The following is a 20267-nucleotide window of genomic DNA, read 5'->3' as shown; positions in this document are numbered from 1 at the left end:
TGTCATGTGCACTTGTTACTTGTGTTTTTTGTCTCCCTCTGCTGGCGCTTTGGTGCGACTGATTTTATGGGTTCATCAACAATTAAACAATAATTAAAACCCCTCTTAATGTTTTCGTTTTAATAAAATTTGTAAAAATTTCAATCAAAAAATAAACTAGTAGCCCGCCATTGTTGATGTCAATAATTACTTACACAATGCTCATGGGTGCTGAAGCCTATAAAATCAGTCGCACCCAAGCGCCAGCAGAGGGTGGCAAAACTCCATAAAACACAAATAACGTGGGCATTTCACTGTACTGTCATTTAAATCTGTCTGAGCGGGGCATGTGCGTTAATTGCGTCAAATATTTTAACGTGATTAATTTGAAAAATTAATTATCGCCCGTTAAAGCGATAATTTTGACAGCCCTAGTTTTGATATAAAATTTCTATAACTTATGTACACTATGTTGAATGTATATATCCGTCTTGTGTCTTGTCTTTCCATTCCAACAATAATTTACAGAAAAATATGGCATATTTTATAGATAGTTTGAATTGCGATTAATCACGATTAATTAATTTTTAAGCTGTGATTAACCCGATTAAAAATTTGAATCGTTTAACAGCCCTAATTATAACATTTTAACATTCGTAAACTATCATTCGTAAAACTCAATTCTTGCATGATTAACTATGAAACAACATGACATTAGCTCTGTGTGAACCTTTTTTTTAATTTTGTGTGGGTGCAGCTGAGGAAGGCCAATACTGTATGTCCAGATACGTTCTGATGGAGACGCATTGCTCCATTGAAAGGCAGGGACACCGGCCGGCGGCATATTCTACCACTCGCCGTTGGCTAATCCCTCTTTGGTCCCGCCATTTAGTCAGCTAGAAATGGTCCTGGGGCCCGAGGTGACCTCCAGCGACTTCCTGGACACCATCGACCATCGTGAGGACATCTTCTACGTGGGGTCGTACCGACAGGCAGGCGAGCGACGCCATCGGCTTTTGTCATTCATAGTATGTTTATATGTTCACTTGTTCACTTCACTTTATATGTTCACTTGTTCACTTCACTTGTAAAATTAGGGGAAGTCCCAGACAACCCCAAGATGTTCCTTTTTTACCTTTTTTTGGTTAAAGTAAACGCCCACTGGATTGTAAAACGTGACATATATTGGAGTCAGATTCTGAAACGAGTATACCTTATTCATTAGAGCTTTTGCTGATTTTTTTGAATGCACCCTAAGACTCTCAGGGGCCATTTACATGGTAACGCTCCGAGAATACGACACATTTCATGTTTGCATTTACATTGTTCCGTCTTGCTTCCATCTCCATTCGAACGATATCGCAATTCCGTGTGAAAACGATGCAGTATTCATGCAAGGCGCTAGGGGGCTGTGCACTTACAAGGCGACAGCCATTGGTGCCCTTCCTTGACCACAACTTCCTCAGCCCGGATGACAACATACCCGCCCACTTCAAGCAATGGCGTCCACGTGTTTTTTTCTTTTGCTTCCAAAGGTACCAAAACGTGACCATAAAATACCGTATTTGCCCGGATATAAGACGGCCCTGATTATAAGTGACCCCCTCTTTTTCAAGACTCAAGTTTGAAAAAAGACTTTGTGAACACCAAATTTATTTTCATACAGAAAATAATTACAGTACAGCTGAAACAAATGATTATAACAATATATTTGAGAGAAAAAGCATGTTATTTTGCCTCATTCAAATGTTAATATCTGAACATTTAAATATGTAAACTAAAGTGCAATCACATTCCTAAATGAATGGCTTCTGGTTTTTGAAATGTAAATAAACCAATCTATTGTGATAAAACAACAAAATTGCAATAACTGGATTAACCATCAAAGTGAAGTCTAACTGTAACTGTAGTCTTAAAACTTAGATAAATCTTTATTTATTTTTATTTTTTTTAAATCAGTGTTTACATTATCTTCAATTTAATTGTACCTCCTATGTTTTTAAGTTATGTTGTAAAGTTAACCTTAAAATTGAGGTTTTGCATTAAATGTGAGGAAATGAGGGGGAAATAATAAAAGGAGATGGAGGTTGGTTAGGGTTACATTTTAGCCACTTTCCCCCATTTACGAAGCTCTGTAGTTGACTGTCGGTGACGACCGCTTTATTTACATTTGTGAACAATAAATTTTGTCTCTCCTTATTACCAGGGGTGAAAGTGGGCCAGAACGGTCAGGAACGCAGTTCCGGTATAAGATTCGGGGCCAGAACGCAGTTCCGGTATAAGATTCAGGGCCAGATTGCTGTTCCGGTACACGGTGCTTTGATTCCGAAAATATGACAGCAACTGTCAAAACGCTATGTAAAAAAAAAAAAAGCTAAGCTGCCACACATGCATTTCATCCCCAAGAAGAAAACAATCTACCAACATCAGATTTACATACACAAGTGTTAACAACAAGCATAATAAAGTGTTTGTGTAGCGTAATCCCATTCCACCAATATTTATTATTTATTTTATTCCACGGACGGCATGGAGGTTTCCGCAGCTGCTGCAGTTATCCAGTGTTGTTAAGAACGGCGTTACAATATAACGGCGTTACTAACGGTGTTATTTTTTTCAGTAGTGGGTAATCTAATTAATTACTTTTCTCATCTTGGCAACGCCGTTACCGTTACTGAGGATGGAAAGGCATGCGTTACTATGCGTTACTGTTGGTAACGATAAAGCAAAGCAGGAGTAGGGAGGAGGCAAGAAAGTTGTGACGCTGAGCAAACGCGATGCTAGGTAGCTCCAATAATACATGTTGTAGCCGATAGCCTACAAACTACGCCCGCATGTTATGGTAGATATGGTAGACATGGTAGATATCACATGTGCTGTACATAGATATAACTAGATGCAAAATGACAGACATGGCACTAAATTAGTTAGTAGACAGCCGCCATCTTAAAGCAGTAGACTTTTTAGGACAGCTCTTTTGTAGAGAACCTTCCTAGCGAACCTAAGTAACTTTTTATCTAAAATACTTCTAAATCGGCAAAATCTTGACTTGAATCTATCTTTAAATGATGAAACAGTTTTAAAACTGTCATATGTCGAAAGTAGAGAGAAGGGAACTAATGCAATAATGGGAGCAAGTTTAACAACTTTTAACAGTTGATTCAGGGTAAAGGGTAAATTAGGGTAAAGAATTGGGCTCGGGCCAATTGTACCAAAAACCTTCACAAAAAACTTCACATAGTGTGGCCATTGGTTTTTTTTGTTTTTTTGTTGTTGTTTTTTTTTTTTGAGGAAAAAAAAAAAAGTAATTATCACCAATTACTTTGCCAAGTAACTAATTACTCTTACATTCAGGTAATTGAGTTACTAACGCAATTACTTTTTGGGAGAAGTAATTTGTAACTATAATTAATTACTTTTTTTCAGTAAGATTAACAACACTGCAGTTATCTGAGTTTGACGATGATGCGTCACATCAGTGTGCGAAGCACGCAGCAAAGCAAAACGCCTGGACTCATTTATCCGTCGAATTGACTGACATGTGATCAGCAAAGATAGTTAGCGCTGATTGGTTCAAACGTGCATGTTTTCTGGAACAGCAAGGGAAAAAAAGGTTGTTGAATTGATGCGACAAAAAAAAGGGCAATGCAACATAAAATGGATTAAATCTTTAAGAGCAACAAAAAAGTTGAGGAGGCTTATTTATCATATTTAGTTGTATTTGCTCTGATGGGGAGGTTCAGAACATCTTAAATGGTAAATGGTGTTACACTTATATAGCACTTTTCCACCTTTCAAGGCGCTTTACACTATCGCGCCATTCACCTACTGGTGACGCAGCACCAGGAGCAACATGGGGTTCAGTATCTTGCTCAAGGATACTTAGGCGAGTTCATCAGGGCGAAGAATCGAACCCACAACCTCTGGGTTGGGGGACGACTACTCTACCACTGAGCCACGCCACCCCAAATTCTTAGCTGTCAATGTGCACTTTGGACGAATATGTCTTCATTTATGTTAGGCTTATGATTTTAAAAAAGTCAATGTTTGCGTGATCTTCAAAATATATTCCATTTCACTCTGCATAATATAAGTCATTTGAACATATTTTTCTGAATGTATGTTACTTATATATTTATTATTTAAAATAAATAAATAAATAAATAAATAAATAAATAAATAAAAATAAAGTAAATGTTTACATTAGCTTCAATTTTAATATACATCCTATGTTCTTAAGTACCGGTAGTTAAAATTGAGATTTGGCATTTAGTATGTGGGGAAATGAAGGAAAATAAAAATTGGAGATGGTTTGGGTTATTGCTGTTTTTGTTAACTTTTATTTTGCAGATCATTGAAAAAATACAATTTTGAATGAAAATCAGTTTTTGTAAGTGTTATACAAATAACTGTGCAAAAACAGTTTTCTTTGCATTTCAGTAGTTTAAGAGGTTTTACCCACCCACCCCAATTTTTTTATTTTTTTATTTTATTTTTTTTAAAGAAAGATAAAAATAAATAAAATTTCTGGCTCCGTGGCGACCTTCACGTCGGGGAATTCCGGCAAGAAATTCTAGCCACTTTCACCCCTGATTATTACTAAAAGAATGATGAAAATGCTTAAAAGTATTTTTTTTTTTTTTAATTGAACACAACAAAACATACAAATAACAAATAATACAAAACAACCAGTTCACATACAATATAACCATCTCAACATATTTACATCATAAGACATACAAAAAAATAGTAAATAAATAAAAATAATACCTCAAGAGGAAATTAAGTACTAAACAATTTTGCATGAGCTTCTATAGTAGACTTGCATTTATTATTTTGTATCATATTAAGTGATGTGAAATATGATTCAAATTCAACCAAAAAAATCTTAAAGTTCAGATTTACCTTTTGAAATTCAGATTTATAAATATGAAATTTCCCTAGCAATATATAAAGATTTAATATAGTAAATATTTTTTTTATCTTTGGATTCGAATACAGTAATGATCGCTTTTCCTGTCAAGTCAATGTTTTGTTTAGTTTGACATAAAATATATTTCTGAAGATCCGTCCAAAACTTTACACTAATGGGGCAACCATAAAACAAATGAGTCACGCTTTCAGGTTCAGTCAAACAAAATGTACATTTGTTGTCGAAAATGCTTTTTTTTTTTTTTTTTTTTTTTTTTTTTTAATTTATTTTTAATTGAACACGACAAAACATACAAATAATAAATAATACAAACAACTAGTTCACATAGAATACAACAATCTCAACATATTTACATCATAAGACATACAAAAAATATGTATAATAAATAAAATAAAATAAAAAACTCAAGAGGAAAATAAGTATTAAACAATTTTGCATGAGCTTCTATAGTAAACTTGCATTTATTATTTTGTAACATATTAAGTGATGTGAAATATGATTCAAATTCAAACAAAAAAGTCTTAAAGTTCGGATTTACTTTTTGAAATTTGAAAATGCTTAAAAGTATTTTCCCGTTGACGTTGGAGCATGATGTCACTTCCGCTACTAGGTAAAGTCCCGCCCATCCTCGCCGGCGCCGCACGCTGATTGGTCGGAAGCTCAAGAAGGCGACGTTTGAATAGCACAGTGTTGCTTTTATATGTCCGCACTTAGTTGGCCACCAAACTTTATTTTACTGGTCACTTTCGGACTGGCAAGTTGGCTGCTTGTGCTAGTTTGCCAAGTCGTCGTCAAATACACAAGCAACGACAAAGGCTGAGATATTAGGTTTGCTCTTTGCATCCTGCGACGTCTAAAGGTATCCGTAGTCGATACCCCGGTTGATTCTGTTTACCTTCTCCGACCAAGCTCGTTTAAGTTCAAGGTAGGCATTTGCGGCCACGGACACCTCACCGTTTGTTGATTCCAACCCCGCTTGCCCTCTGTTGCATACTTTGGCACAGTAAGTTGCTTGGCCAAGGTATTTTGCTTTGAATTTGCCAATGCCACCGCTGCTTAAAGCGGAACCACTGCGGTTTGTTTAGCTCACTTGATGATTTCAATCATGGGGACTTTTCAAAGTGATGATGAAAAATGATGAGCAGAATTGATTGTTATCTGTTCTGCTGTTTTCATCTCGTAAGTGAAGTATGAAGTTGCCCTGATCATGTTGGTTAGTACAAGGACTGTGCCAAAATGATGTCAAAGGTCAAGTGGTAGTGTCAAATGTCCTGAAGTACATGAAATTCCTGTCATAAAGAAATGTATTGAACATCTGATTTAATATAAATTGACTGAGATGTGGCTTAAAACATTCAGAATCCACTATAGTTGATCCATGCACCACGACACCTCATCCAGCCGGAGAAAAGGCGCCAATCCGCGTCGCCGACCCCAGGAGCCGGCGTCGCCCCAGCCGGGCCCCTCCGCACCTGGGCGCTCCCCTCGCCCGGGTCCCTCCTCACGTAGACCAGGTCAGCCCACCGCACCGCCAGGTGGCTGGCCATCGTGCCGTCAGTCATCAGAGCTTTTTTGTGTTTTCAGGACGCTCGCCCAGGGTTCGGCGCTTTCGCCCTGGGACTAAGGCTTTGATGGAGATCCGCAAGTATCAGAAGAGCACCGAGCTCCTCTTGCGAAAGGCGCCCTTCTCTCGCCTGGTGAGGCCTCACTCGCCCGATGGCGGCCATAAATTAAGTAGGAGTGGGATCCTCTTAGTACCTCATGATACGATACGATTTGCGATACAAAGCTCACGATAACGATGGTCTGACGATATGGCGATTAGGGCTGCAGCTATCAATTATTTTAGTAGTCGATTAATCGATGAACTAATTAGTTCGAATAATCGAGTAATCGGATAACAAACATGAAAAATTAACTGAGCTGAGCCACAAACGGTATATAAAAAATAATAAATAAGGATCTATGTACAACAAAAGAACAATTGGCTAACTTACATAGCAAAAGTCCACTAGCTTAAATGCGATAAAATAAACTAAATTACGAATGCATTAAAAAACATGAGCTCAAACAAAAACTTAGCTTACGTTGGTCTGAACAGGGAGCAGTTGGATTCAGCCATGTCAAATGAGGCAGACCAGTGGGTAGTTTATCCACCCTAATCAATAAAACGAAATGCAAACTTTCAAAATAAACCATTACAACGCCACTTTAATTAAACGAATACTCGAAGCAACAAAATTTCATTCGAATATTTTTTTTCTAATCGAATACTCGAGTTGATCGATTAATCGTTGCAGCACTAATGGCGATACAATGATTATCGATACATTGGTCAGGAAATCATTCTAGGATTTTCTACAAACAACTAATAAACAGAAAAACAAGTTTCTGCTGTGAATTTGAATGAGTTTATCACAAGTAGACGTCCAATCCATTTGAACTGGGAGGATGGCAGCGAATGAACATTCGTTCATTCGCTGCCATCCCTCCCATTTCAAACGGATTGAACGTCTATGGCCGGCAGTGGCAGCCAATGCCAGGCAATGAGGTCATTTTGGGCCATTTAAGGGCATTTACCTGTTGATTTTGGGGTATTTTATGGGTCACTTCCTGTTTATTTTTGAGTTACAGAACAGGAAGTGACCTGGGAATCACCCAAATGAATAGGCAGTGACTCAAACTCAACAGGAAATTACCTGTAAATGCCCTAAAATGAACAACAAGTGACCTGTTAATGCCTCGAAAATCGGACCGAATGACTGTGAATGCTCTGGGCGTTGAGCACCGTCAATGGCAGCCTTAGAGTTAACTGAGATACTATTATGGTGGAAGATTTTGGTAGTAACTTGATGGTTTCTTAGATTCTTGACAGGAGCATATCAATAACCTTTTGGGATACAAAGTACCGTATTGGCCCGAATGTAAGACGGTGTTTTTTGCATTGAAATAACACTGAAACAGAGGGGGTCGTCTTATATTCGCGGTCTAGACATGATACCTATTCACGACGCTAGATGGCGCCAGATATCATTGAAGCGATGTTCTGTCATGAGAGATCTCAGCTACTCTCCCCATTCACGACGCTAGATGGCGCCAGATATCATTGCAACGATGTTCTCCTTTTAGTTTAACCAGTTTGCATTATTTTATTTTATTACAATGTTTTTCCTTATTCAGATTTGTTTCAAGACTACAGTTACAGTTAGACTTCACTTTGATGGTTAATGCAGTTTAGGGCTGCAGTTATCGAATATTTTAGTAATCGAGCAATCGACTGAAAATTCTATCAATTGAGTAATCGCATAAAACATTTTTTTGGGTGGGGGTAAAGAGCAATTATAAATATACATGAGAAAAAAATACATTTAATCCAATATTGAACCATTTTCAGTCAATCAATGTCTTTATTTCCGATGTACATTGTTGAAAACAGCCAACAATTGCATCTCGGATGTGACTAGGAAAAAAAATTCACTGCTTTCACTCAAAAAAAACTTCTAGATCTTCTTTTTTTTTTTTTTTTAAACATATTTCTTACCTAAAAATGTAATTACGCTTGATAACACATCACTTGAAAGCTATGTGTTTCTTCCACGTGTTTCAATTGAATTTCCATTTGTGTCAAGCTATTTTTAAGTTCTAGTTAAGTTTTAAGTTACTCTAAATTGTAAGTACTGATAGGATTTTGAGTTTTTGCAGTGTTCAAAATAAATGTATAATACCTGCTGTATTGGAGCACATTAGGGACCAGAGCTACTTGGTGTTTTATTCAGCAATGACTACTGAGCTAAAACTGACAGTTAGCTTTATTATGTTTTAATTTTACACCCTCATCACTCTACAGCGCAGTGTTTTTACAGATTAAATAAAGCCTGTATGTAAGACACGTTAGCCACGCATCGACAGTGGTCATAATCAATAGAAACCTAGCCCTGAGAAGTCTACTGCTTAAAGATGGCGGCTGTGCAACGTCGACGTAGTTTGTAGCGGCTGTCGGCTGCAGTAAGGTTTTGTTTTTGTTTTTTTTTTGTTTTTTCTCTATTGCTTCTTCCTCTATGCACGTGACATCAGCGCGTTGTCCCACGTTAAAAGTAGTCCGGGCAAAACGTGATGCTTAGAGCTGGCAAAATTAAACGATTCCTCGAGGTGAATAAGTTTATTCGGATCAGTTTTTAAACTCGAGTTGCTCGAGTATTCGTTTCAGCTCTAATGCAGTTATTGCAATTTTGTTGTTCTATCCCAATAGATTGGTTTATTTACATTTCCAAAACCAGAAGCCATTCATTTACGAATGTGATTGCATTTTAGTTTACATAGTTAAATGTTCAGATATTAAGATTTGAATGAGGCAAAATAAATTGCTTTTTCTCTCAAATATATCGTTGTAATCATTTGTTTCGGATGTACTGTAATTATTTTCTGTATAAAAATTAATTTGGTGTTCAAAAAGTCTTTTTTTTTTTTATTTTTTAGTCCAAACTTGAGTGTTGAAAAAGAGGGGGGCGTCTTATAATCAGTGCCGTCTTATATTCAGGCCAATACGGTTTCACGATATATCACCATTTCGATATTTTGTCACACCCCTAAAATTAAGATACCTCCCCACCCGCAGGTACGTGAGGTGTGCCAAACTATCAACAGAAGTGAGCTCAGGTGGCAGGTCTTCGCCCTGATGGCGCTCCAGGAGGTGAGTGGTGCTCGGGCAGCTAGCACGCTCGCGTCGAGGTCACGCTGATGACAGCCCTCTTCTCGCAGGCGGCCGAGGCCTTCTTGGTGATGCTGTTCGGAGACGCCAACTTGTGCGCCATCCACGCCAAGCGGGTCACCTTGTTTCCCCGTGACCTCCAATTGGCCCAAAGGATCCGCGGGCCCAATGCAATCTGAGCCCGACAGCCGCCGCCACTACCAAATCGTCGGAAATGTGCTTATATTTGTTGTTTTGTATTTTGTTCAATAAAGGGGACTGTTAAGGAGAAGCGTCTCATGGCTTGGCTCCGCCCACTTCTGACTTTCTATCAAATGGGAACTTGAAGCATTTTCTACCATGCGGGTACGAGCGTTGGTGAAGCTTTATGCTTAACAGCAGGCTGGGATCTGCAAATGGTACAGTGCCAAAGAGCTATAACTCGTCAACAAAACTCGATGTCCAATCCATTTAAGCCAGACATGTCCAAATGCGGCCTGTGGTCAAATTTCATCCGGCCCCCAGCCTCTGTCATAAAATCAATAACGTCTGGCCAGCACACAGACTTAATAAATTGGTCAGCAGTACTGCTACCAGCATATGAGGCTGCTTACACACTAAATGCTGCTCCTCATTTACCCATTAAAAAGCAGCAGCACTTTAATCCTTTATTGCCAAATGTATCACATTTGATACACCTAAAATTTCATGATTTTCAGACTAATTTAGAATTTTGACATTTCTTTTTGGGAAAAAAAAATGACGGATGCAAGTCAACACATGCATCTGAAGGTTCTATGAGAAAAAAAAAAACATGATTTAGCATGGGTTATGGATATTAGAGCGCTTATTACACATTCATTTTGACTTTTCACAAATTTGATAAATAGATTTCATTAGGACCTTATATTTTTCAAACTTTGGGATTCTCTGATAATTGCTTCATGTTGCAGGTATTTAAGGGCTAAGCAACATTACTCCGTGTGACCCTCTACTTCCAATTTTTCTAAAATGGCGACAATCAACAAAAAAAAAGTTGACTGTGACGGCCAACGCTTCAAGGATTGGTGGAAATTGGACTATTTCTTCAGTAAAATACGCAACAACTGTGTCTTGCCTCATTTGCAAAGAGACAGTCACTGTTTTTAAAGATTTCAATGTGAGGCGATATTACCGAACAAGACACGCTGACATGTACGACAAGATTACAGGGAAGATACGCAGCGAGAAATTGAAGCAATTTGAAGCTAATTTAATTTCACAGCAGCAGTATTTCGCAAGAGCCCGAGAGATGAAAGAGAACGCCGCAAAGGCTGGTTGCGAGATTGTTGAAATTATTCATTAAAAAAAAGAATAAAGCAAATGTGACACAATGAATGGCTTGCTAAATTTTGCTTAAATATATTGTTCTAGGTAAAGGATGTCAGCCAAGGTCGGCCCCCCACATTTTTACCACGCCGATTCTGGCCGCCTTTGCAAAAAGTTTGGACAACCCTGCCCTAAATCAATAGGAAGTGTCTTCATTTTACACACCACCGCAAAGCTACCATTGCAATTTCTCCACAAATTGCATTTTCTAGTGGATGTCAGCTTTGCATCACATGCAAACGCTACCATCTATAACAGGGGTGGGTAAATTTTTTTACAAAGAGCCGCAGTGGGTGCGGGTTTACGTTCCAACCCATCAAGAGGAAACTTTTTCACCAATCTGGTGTCTTGCAAGCGCAATCAGTTGATCGCAGTCAGGTACTTGTTTCAGCAGAAACATCATTGGTTAAACTGTCTGTGCTGGATCAGTTAGGCAAGGCAAATTTATTTATATAGCACAATTCAACACAAGGCAATTCAAAGTGCTTTACATCACATGAAGATCATAAAAATCACATTTAAATCAATACAACGTAAAAACCAAAACAATAAAATTTGAAATAAAATTAAAGATAAAAATCGCATTTAATCACAAATAGAATAAAAATAAATAAAACAAAAACTACTACTACTAATGATTAGGGTTGTTCCGATCATGTTTTTTTTGCTCCCGATCGTTTTAGTTTGAGTATCTGCCGATCCCGATATTTCCCGATCCGATTGCTTTTTTTTGTGCTCCGATTCAATTCCGATCATTCCCGATAATTTTTCCCGATCATATACATTTTGGCAATGCATTAAGAAAAAAATGAATAAAACTCGGACAAATATATACATTCAACATACAGTACATAAGTACAGTATTTGTTTATTATGACAATAAATCCTCAAGATGGCATTTACATTATTAACATTCTTTCTGTGAGAGGGATCCACGGATAGAAAGACTTGTAATTCTTAAAGGATAAATGTGACTTTATATATTGTGGCTAAATATTGCCATGTAGTGTATATTTTGAGGTTTCAGTAAATGATACTGTAGCCATTTAACTGTTCTGCCCAAATGCATGATGGGAAGTGCAACCATGACTGTGCGTAGTGGTACCAATTGATATATCTTCTCTGCATTGGGAAATAACATAGGGTGTTAAGAAAAGATCAATTACTACTTTTCTACCCCACATTGCTTCCCACGATATTTCAAATCGTAGGGAGAGGGATTGTAAGGCTTTAGCCAATTAAAAAAAGGCTCCAAAGGCTGCCAAATTTCACTCTACTCATTTTACGCTGCCTTTTAGCTCTTTATATAGGTAAAACGGCGCCATTACAGATTGAACGCGACAATGCGTGAGTGGGTCGTTCAGCGCATGCGTTAAATTGCGTTAAATATTTTAACGTGAATTTTTTTTTTTTTTTAATTAATTACCGCTGTTAAAGGGATAAATTTGATAACCCTACCTTAAGCCTAAACTAAAGACTCTGGATGAGTGTAACATATTATATCTGTAACGTTAAATACAATTAGAAAACGATTTAATTAAAATATATATATATTTAAAAAAGGCATGTCCGATATTTTTTTGCCGATCCCGATACTTTGAAAATGACGTGATCGGACCCGATCGATCGGCATCCCGATCGATCGGGACATCTCTTCTAATAATATTTGAAATCAGCAATGGAGATAAGCACAGGAAGAATAGAAAGCAAGTAGATTGAGATTGATAGACAGTTATGGATATGCAGTGCTAAACAAAAGCGTTTTTAGCTGATTTAAAGGAGCATACTTCAGACGATCAGGTAACTTGTTCCAGAGGTGAGGCGCATAATACTGTAACTAAATGCTGCCTCACCCTGCTTGGTTCTTGTTCTTGGAACATGCAGGAGACTGGTTCCAGACGACCTTAGGGGTCTAGATGTCTCATAGGAATCTAACAAATCAAGCATGTATTTTGGTCCAAGGCCATTAAGTGTTTTGTGGACGGGCAGTAGTATTTTATAGTGTATCCTTTGACTCACTGGAAGCCAGTGTAGCGATTTCAAAACCGGTGTAATGTGGTCCAGCTTCCCTGTATTTGTGAGGACTTCCTGCAGCATTCTGTACTAGCTGCAGCTTCCTGACTAATTTTTTTTATCAAGACCCGTAAATATACCGTTGCAATAGTCCAATCTGCTGAAAATGAATGGGTGCATAAGTTTTCTCATGTCTTGTTGAGTCAGAAGCCCCTTAATTCTGGCTATATTTTTTAGGTGGTAATAAGCAGATTTAGTGACGGACTTGAGATGGCTATCAAATTTTAGGTCTGAGTCAATAAATACGCCAAGGTTTCTGACTTGATTTGTAGCTGTAAGTGACATTGTGCTAAGGTGCCTGCTTATCTTTGACCTTTCCTTTTTTGGCCCAAAAATGATCACTTCCGTCTTCTCCACATTTAACTGGAGAAATTTCTGGCACATCCATTCATTGATTTGATGGATGCATTTACTCAGGGAGACTAAGGGACTTAATCATGTGGGGACACAGAAATGTACAGTTGTGTGTCATCTGCATAGGTTAGAACAGAAAGTAGTTAGATCAAAGACCAGGACACACTACGGCCCTTGAGGACCGGTTCGTTTGTCCACCCTTGATGGATAATATTCCTTTCTCTAGTCTAGCAATTATAGTTGATGGTAGGTTTGCATTACATGTAAACACTATCATCGATAATATTCCACAACTTTATTGTAATGAGAATTATTATTCTTTTGGCGCGCCGCCCAGCCAATACTATTTGACCTATTGAAACCAGCGCGTTCAAAAAATTCCCTCGACGCAGGCTTCCTATTGACCTCACCCGTAATGTTTATGGCAAAAATGCCATTTTCCACCAAAATTAGTCTGGTGTATTTTATTGGACCCATTTCTTTTCCAATGGGATTTTTGGGGGGCATAAAACTATTTTCAAAACAATACTTATGCAATAGTTTTTATCCAAAACCATTCAACCATATCTTCAAATTCAGGAGCTCAAGAGATCACATCTAATTCAAGTACAGCCATGTAAGTCCTTGCCACCCATAGCAAAAATTTGCTACTCATCTGTTGCTTAATCTCGTCACGTGAGACAAATTTGATCATCTCAAATTTATCTCATTCTCTGCTTGTTTCTGAGATTGTGCTACGAAGGGTACCCTTAGGAGCAAGTGGTGAGTCAAAATGAGCAAAGACATCATTGAGACAAAGGAGATTGATTTGAGAAAACCAGATTAGAGCAATATTTGAGAAGAGAAAATCTATTAATTAAAAAATTGAGTTATACTTCTACAGCACCTTTCAGGCACTCAAAGCACTTTGACACTATACCCTCATCTACCTGCTGGTGACGCATCAACATAGGGTTCAGTGTCTTGCTCAAGGATACGTAGATGAATTTATTAGGACAGAGATTTGAACTCACAATCTCTGGGTTGGGAAACGACTCCTATACCACTGAGCTCGATGTGACGCGGCACATCAACGTAAAGCAACTTCAGAAAGAGCACGTAGCGGCGGTGAAGAAAATTTATTTTATTTTGCTTCATTTAATCATTTATATATTTCTTTGATATTTCCCAAAAAAACTTAAAAAATCACAGACTTGTTGCCTGTGAGCCAGTAGTTTTAGCCAGACATCGTCAGCCAGCGTGTTGCCTGCTTTGATTCCATCATCAAAAAGAGGACTACGGTTCTTTACACTATTTTGTGGTAAACTTTCGGTCTTCAAAACCAAAAACCGATAATGCACTTGTAGGGGCCGATAGTTATCAGCGCCAAATTTTCAGTCACATCTCTGAACATAACTTATTTTGCATTCAGTCATTTTGAATTTTGATGTTTGAATGATAAACAGAAAATATTGAACAAAAAACAGGGATTTGTATTGATTTTTATGAAGCTTGAGAACGATAAACCGATACGACCGGATTTCCGGTTTTACAGGTGAGCGATACAGCTGTATCGATAGTAAACTTACCATTCGACAGTAATTAGCCATGAAATATTCAATGAACCGATAGTAGAGATAGAATTCAGCTATCTGGAGCACAAGAATTGGCTTCTAATGCTTAGTTCAATGCATTGCTTAATATGATAATAATTTAGCTTTTACTTCACATGCTGCGCTTGTGCCATTCACCACACAGCGCACTTAGATTGACACCGCACGCATATAATATGGACAAGCACCACTCACAGTCGTTGTTGCCTCAACTTCCCATGCATTTCGGCAGAACCGCTACTAGTCGCTGTCATTACCCGATCGCCACGGGCGTGTCGTAACAACACGAGAGCTAACAAGACCACTGTAACGCACGCTCCGTAGTGTTTTCTTCACAGCCCAAAACGAAACTAGTAGTGGCAACGAAGCAACATGCTAAAACAATGGACAGTATGAGCACCGACGCCAGCGACGTGCAGCGATTGATTTTCAACGCACCCAGGAAAACAAAAGTCGGACTTTGAAGTGATGAAGGCAGCCAGATCTGTTCGCATGGGACAGAGCAAGTGTGATGTGTTGAGGGGTACAGAGATTGTGAGTTTTTAACTCTGAAAAATAACCCACTACAATGGTGAAAAGGGCAGCACGACCCTCTGGAGATTTTGCTTCCACGAAACGCAGTCTACTTTAACATGAACATGTGGATTAGTTGATCTTCCTCAAGAAAAATCTGCCCTTCAAAAAAGATATGGACAGTGATGAGTAATAAAAAATGTGGAAGCACAGGCATAAGTGAGTGACTTTGCTGTGTATAAGGTTAAAGTAATGATTATTGACCTGTCTGTCTAAAATGCCATGTTTTTATTCCCCCAATTATACCAGTGGTAAAGCATAATTTATTTATTTATGATAACATTAGCAGGTTTAATTCTTTTTTTCTAGAGCTGCTGCATATAAATATTTTTTTGTTTGTTTGTTTGTAAGATGTTTACGTTGAAAGTTTGCACTTAAATAACTTACCTCTTTTGTTCAAAACACCAGGAAATACAGTAATTGAATTTCTGCACTTTATTGTTGTCTGTCACTGGAGTTTTATTATCAATCCCATCCAACAAAATGACGGTCATATAGTAAGCCTTATTTTTTTTTCATAAAAAAATAAAACATAACATTGGTATGAAATTTTGTTGTTTAATTTTGCTATTAGAAATGTGGGTAACACTTTATAATAACTATCCGTTTTACTAGTTAATAGATAATTAGTCAACTGTTGATAAATGATTTATTGTTGATTTGTGAAGTATTTGGTAGCAGTTTGTTAAGCATTTACATGGTGTTCCAATATGGTTGACCCCCATTCTAAATGCCCATGCTAGTTGATGGATCTTAATAAAACTATATACATTTCATACTGAAGGTCATAAGTTTTATTGGTTAAATACACAAAGAAAAGTACAAATATTTGTACGTTCTATGGCAGATTTTCATAAATGTGCAACATGAGCGCTGCCTGCAAAATGCCTTATCAAAATGCCTTTTCTTTTGAAGTGAACGGCATTTCTTAACCCGAAAAGATAGAAATGCCAAACGTTACACACAAAAACTTGAAACGTTTCTACTAGGGCTGTCAAACGATTAAAATTTTTAATCGAGTTAATTACAGCTTAAAAATTAATTAATCGTAATTAATCGCAATTAATCGCAATTCAAACCATCTATAAAATATGCCATATTTTTCTGTAAATTATATATATATTCTGTAAAATAAATTGTTGGAATAGAAAGATAAGACACAGGATGGATATATACATTCAACATACGGTACATAAGGACTGTAGTGGGCATTTCACTATACTGTCATTTAAATCTGTCTATGCTGTCCTCACTCCGAAGCGTCTACTTTTTCCAAAGCTAGACAGCTAGTGAACGACGCCTTAGTAATCAGACTTCTTCCTTTTTCATCTGATTTATCAATAAAATGGCCTCGAACCATTGTCCTCTTTAGACCGTCGTAAAACTACAAAAAAAAGTACACAAGCATTGCATTAGCAACAACGTTAGCTTAGCACGCTATACAGGTTCACTAAACATAAACAAAAAGCGTCTCATACAAAAAATATAACATTTCGCTTACTAACATAATATGTACATTCTTTACAACGACCATACTTGTCCGAGGATGATATAAGCACAACATTACAATGTAGGCGTCAGCCCGAGACGTCGTGCAGCCATATTGAACTGGCAAGAAAACAATAAACCATGTCGCAAAGCGACCACAAGAGTTCGCTTTTAGACAGCACAAAAAGCCTTGCTGTAAAACTTACCAAAAGGCGGAATACTGTCTGAGCGGGACATGTGCGTTAATTGCGTCAAATATTTTAACGTGATTAATTTAAAAAATTAATTACCGCCCGTTAAAGCGATAATTTTGACAGCCCTAGTTTCTACACAAACTGTGTTTCAGGTTATGAACACCGTGTAAATGCTTAACAAACGTTGACAAATACTTCGCAAATCAACAATAAATCATTTCTCAATAGTTTACTAATGATCTATTAACTAGTAAAACAGATAGTTATTATAAAGTGTTACCGAAATGTGGTCTTTTTTATATTTTTAAAATAATGTACGAACACACACAACAAATGTTTACTATCGTATCGTTTTCACTCTGTATCGAACCGTATCGTTCTTAAACTGTATTGAATCGTATCGAATCGCTCGGCCTTAAAAATGTATCGTTTTTTAATCGAATTGTAACCTGTGTATCTAGATACATATCGAATCGGCTTCATGCCAGAGATTCCAAACCCTAATTTTTATATGTTTTAGTTAGTTTTGAGAACACAATACGGTTTATGTCAGGGGTTTTTTTTCTGTTATTTCAGCAAAAATGATTTTTCAATTTTATTTTTCGTCATTTGATTTATTTTCATTAACTACCTAGTTAGGCAGCTTTACTCCATCTAGTAGGAAACAATAATCAGCAAACAGGAGTTTAAAAAATTTGGAGAAAGATTCTCCCATTAGGTTATTTAGTAAAATGTTCTGGTTAAAAAAAAAAAGTTTTGATGCTTTATGGCCATATTGTACAGAACATTAAGAACTGAAAATGGTCTGTTCTGCTTTTTCGCTACAGTTTTGCTACTACTTCTGAAATTCTAATAACATTTTACCTATTTGCAATCACAGCTACCTGTCAGATGTGACATAAAGAAAATCAAAGCATGGGTGGTAATTTGTCACTTGATGATGTCTAGCAAACTGTTATGTATTACGTGGAATTTTGTAGCACTTCGGAGGAACGTTTTCATCCATTTAAAAAAAAGTACAAAACGGACAAATTCAGGTTATTTAATTTCACTGTTTGAACAGTTTAAGTCATTTTAGTGTCTGAGCCTTTATGGCATTATGTGGATTGATTTACCAAAGACTGGTGGGTAAAGCAACCCACCCCCCTCAAATAAAAATGCATTAAATGTGGTAACCTAGAAACACAACACAGATGCAAAGGGAGAGAATATTATGTGAGGGAAGGGGGAAATTATGTGTGTGTGAAAGGCAGCAGTCCCAATTATGTAAATGAATCAATAAAATCCCACATGACTCGTGTGCATGGCGCTTCATTGCTCACGTTGCACCCTGCACCTGCAATCTGGGGCGTGCTCACTAGCAATGCTCCATCACGGTGCTTGATGGAAACTTATGACGAAAGCCATTACCATAGAGACAGCTCAGCTTGCTAGCCTGCAGGCTGACTTCCGGTCAGCCTGCAGCTTCTTATCTTTAAAGTGACAACGGAAGACGTTGGTGCAGACAACAACTGGATTCAAAAACACTTGTGGCAGTGGTCAATGAGGTATCCGTGAAAGGTGTTTTCTTATGCAATGAAAGCTACGGTTCATAGAAACAAATTTCAAAGTAATGATGTGAAATATTTTTTTCAAATATAACACATTAGTCTACTGTCTTTTCATGGATTTTCCACAGGTTCGTTGCACATTTCAATTACATGCAGGTAATATTAATTAAAGCATATATTTATACGGTGGGGAGAACAAGTATTTGATACATTGCCGATTTTGCTGGTTTTCCCACTTGCAAGCCATGTAGAGGTCTGTAATTTGTATCATAAGTTCTCTTCAACTGTGAGGGACGGAATCTAATACAAAAATCCAGAAAATCACATTGTATAATTTTTAAATAATAAATTTGTATTTAACTGCATGAAATAAGTATTTGATACATTACCAACTAGTAAATATTTCGGCTCTTCGTTCTTTTTTAAGAACCCCTCCTGTTCTCCACTCATTACCGGAAGTAACTGCACCTGTTTGAACTTGTTACCTGTATAAAAGACACATGTTCACATGCTCAAACAAACTCCAACCTCTCCACAATGGCCAAGACCAAAGAGCTGTGTAAGGACATCAGGGATAAAATAATAGACCTGCACAAGGCTGGGATGGGCTACAGGAAAATAAGCAAGCAGCTTGGTGAGAAGGTAACAACTGTTGGAGCGATTGTTAGAAAATTGAAGAAGTGCAAGTTGACGGTCAATCTGCCTCGTTCTGGGGCTCCATGCAAGATCTCACCTTGTGGGGCATCACTGATCATGAGGAAGGTGAGGGATCAGCCCAGAACTACACGGCAGGACCTGGTCAATGACTTGAAGAGAGCTGGAACCACAGTCTTGAAGAAAACCATCGGAAACACATTACGCCGTCATGGATTAAGATCCTACAGCGCACGCAAGGTCCCGCTGCTGAAGCCAGTGCATGTCCAGACACGTCTGAAGTTTGCCACTGACCATCTGGATGATCCAGAGGAGCAATGGGACAAGGTCATGTGGTCGGATGAGATCAAAATGAACTTTTTGGTCTAAACTCGGCTCGTCGTGTTTGGAGGAAAAAGAAGGATGAGTACAACCCCAAGAACACCATTCCAACCGTGAAACATGGAGGAGGAAACATCATTTTTTGGGGCTGCTTCTCTGCCAAGGGTACAGGACGACTGCGCCGTATTGAGGGGAGGATGGATGGGGCTATGTATCGCCAGATCTTGGCTGACAACCTCCTTCCTTCAGTGAGAGCCCTGAAGATGGGTCGTGGCTGGGTCTTCCAGCATGACAACGACCCAAAGCACACAGCCAAGGCAACTAAAGAGTGGCTCCGTAAGAAGCATCTTAAGGTCCTGGAGTGGCCTAGCCAGTCACCAGATCTGAACCCGATAGAAAATCTATGGAGGGAGCTGAAAGTCCGTGTTGCCCGGCAGCAGCCCCGAAACCTGAAGGCTCTGGAGAAGATCTGCATGGAGGAGTGGGCCAAAATCCCTGCTG

The 20267-nt window shown here is 38.1% G+C and overlaps 2 protein-coding genes across 3 annotated transcripts in view; one reads left to right on the top strand and one right to left on the bottom strand.

Annotated features, from left to right (window-relative positions):
• vwa5b1 (von Willebrand factor A domain containing 5B1) overlaps positions 1 to 20267 on the bottom strand; it is an 88964-nt gene that overhangs the window by 55933 nt on the left and 12764 nt on the right. The gene's annotated exons all lie outside the window — the stretch shown is intronic.
• Positions 5578 to 9880, top strand: LOC130906202 (uncharacterized). Of its 2 annotated transcripts, none has more exons than XM_057820257.1 (5): positions 5578 to 5837; positions 6284 to 6426; positions 6497 to 6609; positions 9528 to 9602; positions 9671 to 9880. In XM_057820257.1, exons 2-5 carry the CDS (start codon positions 6291 to 6293, stop codon positions 9797 to 9799), a joined length of 453 nt encoding a protein of 150 aa, XP_057676240.1. In that variant the 5' UTR covers positions 5578 to 5837; positions 6284 to 6290; the 3' UTR covers positions 9800 to 9880. The 2 variants fall into 2 exon arrangements, with proteins under 2 accessions (XP_057676240.1, XP_057676231.1); XM_057820248.1 differs by having other exon boundaries at positions 6272 to 6426.

The sequence above is a fragment of the Corythoichthys intestinalis genome, chromosome 2 (assembly GCF_030265065.1).
Source record: "Corythoichthys intestinalis isolate RoL2023-P3 chromosome 2, ASM3026506v1, whole genome shotgun sequence".
Taxonomy (NCBI): Eukaryota; Metazoa; Chordata; class Actinopteri; order Syngnathiformes; family Syngnathidae; genus Corythoichthys; species Corythoichthys intestinalis.
The sequence above is the reverse complement of the archived record's forward strand: the minus strand, read 5'-3'. Positions and strand labels throughout refer to the sequence as shown.